Genomic DNA, 11,423 nt, shown 5'->3' with positions numbered 1-11,423 from the left:
GGGGGAGAGGCGGTAGTGATGGAGCATTTGTGGCTCCTGTACAGCCCCCCTGTTGCTTCCCCAGCAGTGATGACATCTCAGGGGTTGTCAGGCTCCTAAGCCAGCAGTTTCACTAGCTAGTGGAGCTCTTGCTGAGCAGACATTGCAATCCTAGGAACCACTGACCATGAAGCAGGAATTCTCAGATTTGGGGACCCTAGCCCTTTCTACATTTTGACCACAAAGAACTGAAAAACTTTCATAAAACTTTTTCATTAAAAAAAAGTCAGTATTTATCCTATTATCTGGTGGATATCTGACTACATTTGATTGTATTCCATTTCTATTTTTTGGAAAGAAAAGGCATTTCATGGCCCGTTAACCCGTCACGACCCACAGTTTGAAAACACTGGCTTTAAGGCTCCCTTCTGACACCTCCTGAATGAGACTTGACTGTCCTGTGCCTCTCAGCTCCTTGTGGCAGGAAATGTTTGGAGCATGTGATGTAGTATAGGGAGCAGTTTAGACTTGGAATCAGGAAAGCAACCTTGATTTCTGATTCTGTCCTGAACTCAAGTCACAGAGCTTAATCCGCCCTCTGTTTGCTCGTCTGTAACGTACAGCTTGTAGTCGTGCCTTCCCTGCACAGAGCAAGTTCTGTAAGCGGGAACTCTTCGCACACTGAGAGAGCGCACAAAGGTTAGCTTTCATTCCCTGCACTTTCTAGAACCACCTCTGCCCCAGCTAACCCTGGGATGCTCTGTGCCAGAGTAGCACGCAGTCTGATCTGCACGCACTCGTTACCCGTGTCCAGGTCGCTGTTGTTGATTTCAGCGCGAGGCCGTCCCCACAGGGCTCTCCCTACAGTTTGTCCCATCTGCTCCTTGTCTGCCCAGCGTCTCGGGGGTGAGTGGGAGCATTGGCACTGACCCTCCCTCCGTCCTTCGTTCAGTGCAGCCGCTGCCCAAGGGGGACCAAGTGCTGAACTTTTCCGACGCAGAGGACTTGATTGATGACAGTAAGCTCAAGTGAGTGGCTGGGGTCACAAGCAGGGCACAGAGAGCCGTGTGTCCCCCAAGGACTCCCAAGGCAGCTCCCGCACCACCCAGCCCTGCCTCTCACTGCAGAGCATGGAGCCCAGCCCATATTCGGCCTGGAGTCCCAGCTGCAGCTGTTGGTGCCTGGTCTCCCTGCTAAGCCCTCCTTACCCCAACCTCCACCCTTTGTACATGACCCCTACTCCAGGGAAGGAGGCTCGGCTGGGACCAGAGGAGCAGCCTACAGGGCCGCTGGGCTGCGGGACCCTAGTGAGCCAAATAGTACCTAATAGTGATGGCAGGTAAGCTTGAATTGGAGCTTGATTCATCCTTCTCTTCTCGCCCCCCAGGGACATGCGAGATGAAGTCCTGGAACATGGTGAGCGTGCCCTGGTGGGAACGTTGAGGGGGTGGGAGCTCCTGCTGGAACAGAAAGGAATAGTACCAGGTGCCGGTGACCTCACCCCTTACACCCCACCTCACCCCAGAGCTGACCGTGGCTGACCGGCGCCAGAAACGGGAGATTCGGCAGCTGGAACAGGAACTCCATAAGTGGCAGGTGCTGGTAGATAGCATCACAGGTGAGGAGTCCAGGGGGCCAGCAAGCTCGCGCTCCCACTCCCTTCACCACACCTCGAGCACCCTGGTTGCTGGGCTGGCCTTACCCTTCTCTCCTAGACCTGTAGCTCCTTTCCCTCAGGGGATCCTGGCCTGGTTCCCTGCCTTCCACAGTGGGGCTCTTCTCTGACACGAACTGCTCTCCCCCAGGCATGAGCTCCCCAGACTTCGACAACCAGACCCTGGCAGTGCTGCGGGGCCGCATGGTGCGGTACCTGATGCGCTCTAGAGAGGTGAGGCCAGCCCAGCCCTCCCTGTCCTCGTCCCCATCCCCACACCCCCTTGCGAGGTTCCCCCCCTGTTGATCTTCCCCTCACAGCCCTTTCTATGTCTGGTCCTGATCTCTCATCTTTCCCTGGCCTGTGTGGACCCCTCCCGTTCCTCAGGTCCCAGCCCTCACCTGCCCCATTTTCCCAGATCACCCTCGGCAGAGCGACCAAGGACAACCAGATTGATGTGGACCTGTCCCTGGAGGGTCCGGCCTGGAAGATCTCCCGGAAGCAAGGTATCTGCAAGAAGCAGCATGAGGAAGTCCCTCCAGCCCCGGGACTTGGCCTCCATGGGAACCTTGGGGACAGACAGGGGCTGAGGAGCTGGCATTTTAAGATCCCTAACTTAGGGGTGCTGGGTGCCTTGTAGTGTCCCCAGGAAGCAGAGGGTACATGTGGGTTTCAGACCCTTTTCTAGCTTCCCTCATCCCATCATAGCCCTTTCCTTTCTTTTCCCATAGGTGTCATCAAATTGAAAAACAATGGTGATTTCTTCATTGCCAATGAGGGCCGGCGGCCCATCTACATTGATGGACGGCCTGTGCTGTGTGGCTCCAAGTGGCGCCTTAGCAACAACTCAGTAGTGGAGGTGAGCTGGGGAGAGGTGGAAAGGCCACAGTGAACCCTGGGGTGTGGTGAGCCAGAGTGTAGGCCTGGCCCTAGCCTGACTCACCTCCATCCTCAGCTGCCCTTCTCTCCTGCCCACAGATTGCCAGCCTGCGATTTGTCTTCCTTATCAACCAGGACCTCATTGCCCTCATTCGGGCCGAGGCTGCCAAGATCACGCCACAGTGAGGAGTGGCGGTGGGACCCATGGGCTCTCTCTGGCCTCAGTGTCCCCTGCCATCCCAGCCCCTGGAGCTGGAGACTCAGGCTCTTGGAGAAACCAGAGTGGGCAGCGGGAGACTCGGCTCCTGGCCCCTCGATCTGAGCCTCTGCGGGAGGGTGGGGCTGGCCCTGGGGAAGCACCTGAGGCTGGGACCCTCAGCTTCCTTAGTGCCAGAGCCCCTCCTTCTCTCTGCAGACGATCCTGCCCTTTCCCCCAGATTCCCGCCTTTGCTCCCTGTCTTCAGCTGATTATTAATAGCTTCAGACTTTTCTTTTATTATTTTTCTTTTGTAAATACAAAGCACTGAGTTCCAAAGTAGTTTCTTTATTCTCTTTTTAATATAAAAAACATGGTGACAGGTGAGGCAGGGGCACATGCAGGGGATAGCAGAACCCCTCCTGGGCCTCGGGCCACTGCCCCCCAGCCTGCAGAGGGCGACAGGGTGGTCAGAGGAGCAGGCTGAGGGGAGCAAGGGCCCCAGGAGTAGGAGCCCAGAGATTCCTGGGCTGGGGCCTGCCCCTGAAGTTCCCGCCCACCCTGTGAGTCCGGGGCCAGGCGTTCATTTGCTGTCTAGCTCCCTGCCCTGAGTCCGCAGGTAGCACGGAGTCCCCGGTGGTGGGGGATGGCTGTCCCCTTCTCCACCCTGAGCTTGGGCAGAGCAGCAGATGGAAGCAGGTCTGGCAACACTGAGTTCTGAGGCTGGTGGTCAGACCCCTGTGCCTTCTTCCTGGGTCCACTGGACTGTACCAGAGCCGTGGCAGCCGATAAGCACCATCTCCAGGCTATGGGGCTCCCAGGGCAAGGCGTGGCCCCCCGAAGCTGGTGGGGGCTCTCCGGTGCTGGCAGCCTCAGCCTGGGTCATGGGCTCCGGGGGCCCAGTCCTAGCCCCTTCCTCGGGAGGCGGTGAGCCAGGGGTGCTGGGCTCAGGGCAGAGTTCTCCTGAGCCTGGGGGCTCCGAGTCAGAGGTGGAGGTCCAAAAAGCAGTGGCTCGAGGCCATGGTGAGCTCTGAGATGCAGGGGGGCCCCAGGGCCAGGGAGCCATGAGGGGAGGGGGCCCTGGACGAGGGTGGGGCCAGGTCCCACTCAAGACAGAGCCAGCTGAGGGCTGTAGGCAGCAGGAGGATGCCCCAGTGTCCACACACAGGGGCTGCAGCAGCCCAGAGGCCCCGGCCGGGCAGGGGCCCTCCCCTCGGGGTGCCAGGACCAGCTGCACAGCCTGGCGAAGGGACTGCAGCCCCTCCCGCATCTGCAGCACCTGCTCAGACAGCTCCATCACCTGCAGGGAGGGTGGGCGTGGTCAGAGTGGAGCCGGGACCTGCCGACAGCAGGCACACCCCACCTGGCCCCTCACCCCCCGCCTGCCGAAGCTTGTCCAGCGTGTCTGTGTTCCTCACCTCGCTGGGCCCAAGGGGGACAGTGAGCAGGCCGTTCTCTGTGGACAGTAGGAAGGGGTTACCAGCCAGGGCTGGTCAATGAAGATAGCGCGGGGTCCAGGCCTCTGCCTGGTGAGCACAGACCACACTGGCCTGGCCAGGCCTGCCGCCAGGAGCAGCCATTTGTAACCTTGCCCGAGTTGCTGAATCCAGTGCAAACCGCCAGGGAGCCTCGGGCACACTGACTCGGGCTTCCCCCTTGGGAAGCTGCCTTCGTGATTGTCTCTTGTTCTGTCTTCCAGGCTAGGGGACACTCTGAGGGCTGCCGGGCCTGCCCGGTGGTCATTTTCAACTCTGCTTCCCCAGCCCTGTATCTCCCGCAGTGGGCCAGACACTTCTAAGGGTTTTAACAACATTATCTCATTTAACATGCACAACCACCTTTTTACAGATAGGAAGCTGGCAGCAGAGATCTAAGCTCCATTTCAGCTACCTTCCAACACCAAGGTGCTGGTGTTACCCACCAAACTCCCCCGCCCAAACCATGCAGATGGATGAGGGCAAGAAGGCATCCAAAGTCAGTGCCCTGCCAGTTTCTCAGAGGCCCCCAGGGCAAGGGGCCTGCTCTGCCAGCCTCCCCACGGACTGAGCCCTAGTACCTGGTCCAGGAGAAGGGCTGCTGCTACATTCCGGGCCAGACTGCCTCACACGGAAGGAGAACTTGGGCTGGTCGGAGCCACAGCCGTCCTCAATCCCATCTACGACCCTGCGGACGCAGGCGCCAGGGCAACAAATCAGTCAACAGACAGACACTGCAGTGTTCTGTTTTACAGGACAAGATGCCCCACTGTCCACAGAAGCTACAAGAGCTGGAGCTAGGCCAGGGGCTTGGGGTCCCAAGAGAAGGGTGGAACACGTGGTCCCTTTTTCCCTAGGAGCTTGCAGTTTCTAGCTTGAGCGGTATGAAACAGCAAGAGTTCTGAGCAGTGCATGGCCTGAATGGTGGAGTTGGGGCAGGGAGAAGGTGGGGTAGTCAAGGGGGCTTCCTGGAGGAGGCTGAGAGGGGTTAGGATGGAAGGATGGGCATCCAGGGCAGCAGTGTGGCTGGCTGGGGACCCAGCCCTGTCACTAGCTCTGCCTGACTTCAGTGGCCCAGAGCTCACTCACCTGGGGCTCAGATCTGGGGGCACATTCCATGGCACGGGGGGCAGCCGCAGCCCCTCCAAGCTCCGAGGGTGAGTTGAGGGGCCGGCCTCAGCCTGCAAAGCCCCAGCCCTGCCTGGCCGCCCTCTGCCACCCAGCCGGGACCGGGGCACAGTTCGCCGTGGGGATAGCAGCTTGGCAGCTGAGGACGAGGAGGTGCAGCCAGGGGACAGCAGGGGGCTGGAGGGCTCATCAGCTGGGGCTGGGGAGGCTGCGGGGCCCTGCTCCCCGTCTGTCTCCTTCTCCTCCAGGGTGGACATGAGGGTGTTGTCGCCACTCAGGGAGCTGGTGTCCGCCTGGGGAGAGCAGGGGCAGGGAGTCAGTATGGATGGCACCCCAGTGCCAACTCACTCCCCCTGCCAGGTCTCACGGTCCTAGAAGCCAGGAGCTGTTTTTGTTAAAACAGATGTGGGTGTCTCCTACCTCCTGAGGAGGAGGCTCATCAGGGGGAAGGGGTGTTTTCCTGCTGCCGTCTCAAAGCCACCAGCCCTGGAGGCGTTCACTGTCCCTCAAAATTCTAGCCAAGCACGGACACGCTGTCTCTCTACTTGGTCTCTGAGGCACACTGAACTGTTCAGGAGGACCCGGTACTAAAAACTGGTTTGGAATTAGTGACATAAGGCAGGGAAACTCAAAAGCCCCCTCAGAGTGGTCCTGGGTCATGGCAGCGCACTTTGCAGAGGTGGCCTGACCTGAGGGCACCGCCCATCCCCTGCACACAGCCTCCTTGTCTGGTACCAGTGGGCTTGGTCAGACTCTCCTGGGCCAGGGAGAGCAGGAGAGGCGGCTGAGCAGGACAGGGCTGGGCTCTAAGGGCTGGTGTGAGGGAGTGAAGGGGCGGGAGAGTGTGGAGCCACCCCCATCATGCATGCAGTGCTCACACCAGGCCATGCGCTCACACCAGGCCATGCACTCACACAGCACCCCCACGGACCCCCTTTCCAAATCCCCAGGCCTCCAGCCCTCCCGCGCACAGACCCAGCGCCCTCACCTCGGCGGGGCCTCCACCAGCACCCAGGTTGTAGCTGAGCTCCCCTCGGAGGCCCCGGCTGAAGCGGGGGGCAAACTCGGGGTACAGTGCCAGGCTCTCATGCAGCCCGGCCAGCTGCAGACACTGTAGGACGCAGTACGTCAGCCCCTTCACATCGGCGTTGGCCTTGACCACCTGCTCACGCCGGGGCAGCTCACAGCCGATCAGGTCTCCCTTCCCTGAGAAGAGCCAGCAGAGGTCAGCAAGCCCTGTCCCTCAGCCACCAGACAGGGGATGCCTGGGGCCTCTCCAGCCAGGACAGGAGCGGGGGGGCCCAGATGCTGGCCAGCCCCCGCTGCCCGCCTCACTGGCTTCTCAGAACAGCCCGGTGGCCCAGGTGCTCAGTCACCTTTGGGGTCAAAGCACTGTGCTGAAACACCCAAGTTTTAAGTCTAATGGTCTCCAAGTTGCATGTGGATCAGAATCCTCTGGGAAAGTTAAACCTATCAGACTCCCCAGGGAAGGAGCCCCATCACTATGTACAGAATCATAATATCTACTGGAGCCCGCGCAATTGTTTTTAAGCCCCGTGGGTGATTCAGATGGAGCTTGTCTAGGAACCAGTATGTGGAACCAGCAAGTTAGTGCTGTGTGTGTGTTGGGGGGAGGGAGGGTCATGTTATTGCACCGAGCCTTGGTGCCTCTTCTACATGGCAGATCCTGTCCTGAACTGAGTCTGTGGTGCTTTCTTCATCTTACCAGAAGGTGTCAACGGAGGGGTTCCCCACCACCCAAGTGAGACTGCCACCTGGCTGACAGCGATAGTAAAATGGCATCAATTCGAGTCCGCACCCCAATCTCAAGAGATGTTAAATTGCAGGGTGGGAGGGGGGTGTGGGGGGAACATATGACTTAGAATCAATGAAATAGGATGTCTCCAATCAGGGACATGAGGATTAAATGAGTTTGTATAGATAAAGTATTGGTCACATAGATGGTCGGTCAAAGTTCATTTCCTTCCCTTCCCTCTCAACAAGAATCCCCTATAGCTGATTCCCATCAGGGATGGCTGGCCACCGGGGCTTGGGCAGAGCACTCATGGCCCTCACAAGGAAGCTCAGCCCACAGCCAGACATTTCACAAGATTAGACAGCTTTTCCTCATCCTTAAGGAAAAAGATGGCTTGCCGCCACCCCCGCTGTGGGCTGCCTCCCGCTGCCAGCAGAACTCACTGAGCTTAAAGGCCTCCTCTAAATGTTCACGGACTTTTGCTCAAACTTAAGTGTAGAACGCATCATCGTTAAATCTTATTTTCTTGGCTCCCGGCCATCCTTCTGGTTCCTTCTGAGAGCTGTTTGGATCTCAGTGTGATCATCTGATGAATGAGCTCTCTCTCCTCATGTGTGTCATCTGGAAATAGGATAAGGATGTATTTCTTGTTCTCATCCAAGAGGGGAGAGAAAAACAAGAGATAGGACAGGACCAAGGATGGAGTTCCGTGCCACTGGTCTCGGGGACCAGCTTCCAGCTGACCTCAGCCAGAGCTTCCAGCTCAACTCATCAAGGCGTGTGAGGTCCTCCCCACACACCACCACTCAGCTCATCTCCCTTTGTCTTGCCTCTGTCCTCCCCCATAACTAACTTTGCATGCTTAGCTGTTAGTTTATACACAGGGGTAGAGGCCAGAATTGATACTGCTAGAGATGCGTGAGCCTTAGCTGCCAGGAGCAGGCAGCAAGCACCTGCATGTTCAACTAAGGAGGCAGGTGGGAGATGGGGTGAAGGCAAAGCAGAAAACCAGGCTATCATGAAGGCTAGGGAGCCAAGCATCCATCAGGGCGTCCAGTGCAGCCAAGTCAACAGAGGAAACCATTCATCTGGAACATACGGGCAGGGACAGGACGGATCAAAGGTGGCGTACGTCCCAGCGTGGAGAATTCTGTAGGCAAAGGTGGGACGTGGGCAGCGGCCCTCCTTGAGGCTGCCTTCACACCAGATACGGGCATTCTGAGACCTGGCGCCTGGCATCAAAGAGGGATTCTTGCAGGACCCATGCCAGCTGCCAGCCACGCTGCTTCCTCAGCTCCAAGCTGAAAGCCATCTGCTTAATAATCCCCTGGACAATCTTGCTTTGGAGTGACCAGTTTGCAACTGTCAAAATCTGCTTTTTTGCCTTTCTGATTTATCTCCAGTTCCTCATAATTTCTCCCGGATTGCCAGCCATACGTGAGTGGCCATAATTCCATTTGCTCAGGGTCCTGGCATTAACTGCACGTAGGGCCAGAAGCCAAACTTGTGAGCAATGCCTCTCTCGGTTCTCATGGTATTTCTTTCTTCTGTTCCTGTTGGAAGACCATCCTCAGAGACGAGAGGATGGACACACGGTTGCTGCTGGCCATGTGGTTCTCCAGGTGAGTGACAAACTCCAGCCTCTCCAGGCAGCAGCAGCTGTCCCCACAGGGAGTGTGCAAGCACTGCTGCCTGAGGACTGGCTGTGGTCCGGGCACCTTCCATCTGTATGTGAGGCCCTCTGTTCCCCACAGAGACCACAGCATCCCCACAGCCCTGGAGCCTGCAGCCCCGTGTCGCCCACCACCCTGAAATCGCGCCCTTTTTGCGGGAGGACTCTCCCCAGAGCAGAGCACTTAAGAGCACAACGTATGAAGCCTGAGGTTGAGTTAGCAGGCCAGGTTCTAGCCCTAGTGGCCTGCCGACTCATTAACTTCTCAGAGTCTCAGTCTCCTTCCATGCAAAACAAGAATAGCAATAGTTTCTCCCGGCTGGGTTTTGTGAGGTTTGCGTGAGTTGAAGCATGTAAGGGCCTGGATGCAGGGCTGGCTCCACTGTAGGACCCCTGGGGCCAGCACTGTTACCACATCCCTTCCACAACTGCAATCTCTCCCTCTTATCTAAGGGACTGATCTAAGGATAAGTCTTTTCTTTTGCCAAGAAGGGAAATGTATTTGGAGCCTGAGCTCTGTTGTCACCCATCTCAATCCCGGGCCTGCTCTAGGAGAGTAGCATCTCCTGTTTTCTAACAAAAATGGCATACACACACATACAGTCGATTAATCTTCGACAAAGGAGGCAAGAATATACAATGGAGAAAAAACAGGCTCTTCAGCAAGTGGTGTGGGAAAGTTGGACAGCTGCATGTAAATCAATGAACTTAGAACACTCCCTCTCACCATACACAAAAATAAACTCAAAGTGGCTCAAAAACATAAGACATGGTACTGTAAAAGCCCTAGAAGAGGACATGGGCAAAACATTCTCTGACATAAATTATACTAGTAATTTTTTAGGTCAATCTCCCAGGGCAATAGAAATAAAAGCAAAAATAAACAGATGGACCTAATCAAATACAAGCTTTTGCACAGCAAAGGAAACCATAAACAAAATGAAAAGACAATCTATGGAATATATTTGGAGAAAATATTTGCAAATGATATGACCAACGAGCTTAATTTCCAAAATATACAAGCAACTCATACAACTCAACAACAACCATAATCACAGCAAAAAACAACCCGATCAAAAAAATGGGCATTAGAACTAAACAGACATTTCTCCAAAGAAAACATACAGATAGGCAACAGGCATATGAAAAGATGCTCAACATCGCTACTTATTAGAGAAATGCAAGCTAAAACTCCAATGAAGTACCACGTCACACTGGTCAGAATGGCCATTATTGAAAAGTCTACAAATAACAAATGCTGGAGAGGGTGTGGAGAAAAGGGAACCCTCCTACACTGTGAGTGGGAATTTGAGTTGATGCTGCCACTATGGAAAACAGCATGGAGATTCCTCAAAAAACTAAAAAGAGAGTTGCCATGTGGTCCAACAATCCCACTCCTGGGCAAATATCCAGACAAAACTCTAGTTCAGAAAAATACAAGCACCCCTATGTTCATAGCATTACTGTTTACAACAGTCAAGACATAGAAACAACTTAGACGTACATTGACCAACACATGGATAAAGAAGAGACGGCATGTATGTATATATGTATATGGGAATACTGCTCGGCCATAAAAAAGAATGAAATAATGCCATTCGCAACAACATGGGTGGAACTAGAGATTATCATACTAAGTGAAGTCAGTCAGAAAGAGAGAGAAATGCCATATGATACCACTTATATGTGGAATCTAAACTATGACACAAACGAACTTATCTACAAAACAGAAACAGACTCACAGACATAGAGAACAGACTTATGGTTGCCAAGGGGGAGGGAAGATAGGGAGGGAGGGAGTGGGAGGTTGGGATCAGCAGATGCAATCTATTATATATAGAATAGATAAACAACAAGGTCCTGCTGTGCAGCGAAGGGAGTATATTCAATATTCTATGATAAACCATAATGGAAAAAAATATTAAAAAGATTGTGTATATATATGTATAACTGAATCACTTTACCATAAAGCAGAAATCAACACATTGTAAATCAACTATACTTCAATAAATTAAAAGAAAAAAAATAGCGTTCATGCCTCCCTTTTTCCTGCCTGAACACTTGCCAGCACTTGCATCTTTAGCATTTGATTTTTCCCCCTTGACAGAAAGTGCTCCCTTCCGTCCTCTCACAGACCAAAGGCTGGCACTTGGCTCTCATCCTGGCCTCCCGAAATCCAGGAGATGAGGTCACTTCTTCGTGTTGCCACCTGGTGGTCACCGGGTCCGCTCTTAGCTTTGCCTAGGGCTCCACGGCTGCTACCGACCCCACCCTGGCTGCTTCTCCCTGGAGGCCTTGCCCACATCTCTCTGCAGAAGGGACCATGGTTCCACCCGCCCGGCTCCCCAGCCCTGGCATCCTCCACTTCGCCCTCACAAACCTAGGATGGCGAGCACAGTTCCGCCCTTGAGCACCTCCATGGAGCCAGAGCAGACGAAGTAGAGGGCCTGGAGGGCGTCGCCCTGGTGGATGAGGTACTCGCCCGGCGTGCAGAAGGCGGGCCGCAAGGCCAGGGACAGCGCCCGCAGGCAGCCCCGGCTGGCCGCCTCGAACAGGGGCAGCTGCAGGACCTCCTTGTGCAGGTGCATGGCGATGTCAGCGCGGAGCTCGTCCGGGAGGCTCTGCAGCAGCTGCGGGTGGCACCAGGTGGGGAAGGTCAGAGTGGAGAATGGGAGCAGCCTCCC

The 11,423-nt window shown here is 55.3% G+C and overlaps 2 protein-coding genes across 4 annotated transcripts in view; one reads left to right on the top strand and one right to left on the bottom strand.

Moving 5' to 3' along the window:
* MCRS1 (microspherule protein 1) overlaps positions 1-3,047 on the top strand; it is a 9,398-nt gene extending 6,351 nt beyond the window's left edge. For 2 of the 3 annotated variants that reach the window (XM_010857773.1, XM_010857774.1), the window contains 7 exons: positions 932-1,007; positions 1,367-1,395; positions 1,505-1,597; positions 1,785-1,867; positions 2,052-2,139; positions 2,365-2,492; positions 2,612-3,044. In XM_010857773.1, the coding sequence (XP_010856075.1) occupies positions 932-1,007; positions 1,367-1,395; positions 1,505-1,597; positions 1,785-1,867; positions 2,052-2,139; positions 2,365-2,492; positions 2,612-2,698 (584 nt within the window). In that variant the 3' untranslated portion in view covers positions 2,699-3,044. Of the gene's footprint in view, positions 1-931; positions 1,008-1,366; positions 1,396-1,504; positions 1,598-1,784; positions 1,868-2,051; positions 2,140-2,364; positions 2,493-2,611 lie in introns of all 3 variants that reach the window. The other variant, XM_010857772.1, reaches the window with a different exon arrangement.
* A 1-nt stretch (position 3,048) lies between these two features.
* The window catches only part of KCNH3 (potassium voltage-gated channel, subfamily H (eag-related), member 3), a 19,001-nt gene continuing 10,626 nt past the window's right edge, over positions 3,049-11,423 (bottom strand). Inside the window, exons 10-15 of the mRNA XM_010857771.1 lie at positions 11,120-11,369; positions 6,300-6,517; positions 5,273-5,604; positions 4,765-4,871; positions 4,067-4,164; positions 3,049-4,008 (exon numbers count right to left, since the gene is read on the bottom strand). Of these exons, the coding sequence (XP_010856073.1) occupies positions 3,439-4,008; positions 4,067-4,164; positions 4,765-4,871; positions 5,273-5,604; positions 6,300-6,517; positions 11,120-11,369 (1,575 nt within the window). The 3' untranslated portion in view covers positions 3,049-3,438. The remainder of the gene's footprint in view (positions 4,009-4,066; positions 4,165-4,764; positions 4,872-5,272; positions 5,605-6,299; positions 6,518-11,119; positions 11,370-11,423) is intronic.

Source organism: Bison bison, unplaced genomic scaffold, assembly GCF_000754665.1.
Source record: "Bison bison bison isolate TAMUID 2011002044 unplaced genomic scaffold, Bison_UMD1.0 scf7180017864383, whole genome shotgun sequence".
NCBI classification, from domain to species: domain Eukaryota; kingdom Metazoa; phylum Chordata; class Mammalia; order Artiodactyla; family Bovidae; genus Bison; species Bison bison.
The sequence above is the reverse complement of the archived record's forward strand: the minus strand, read 5'-3'. Positions and strand labels throughout refer to the sequence as shown.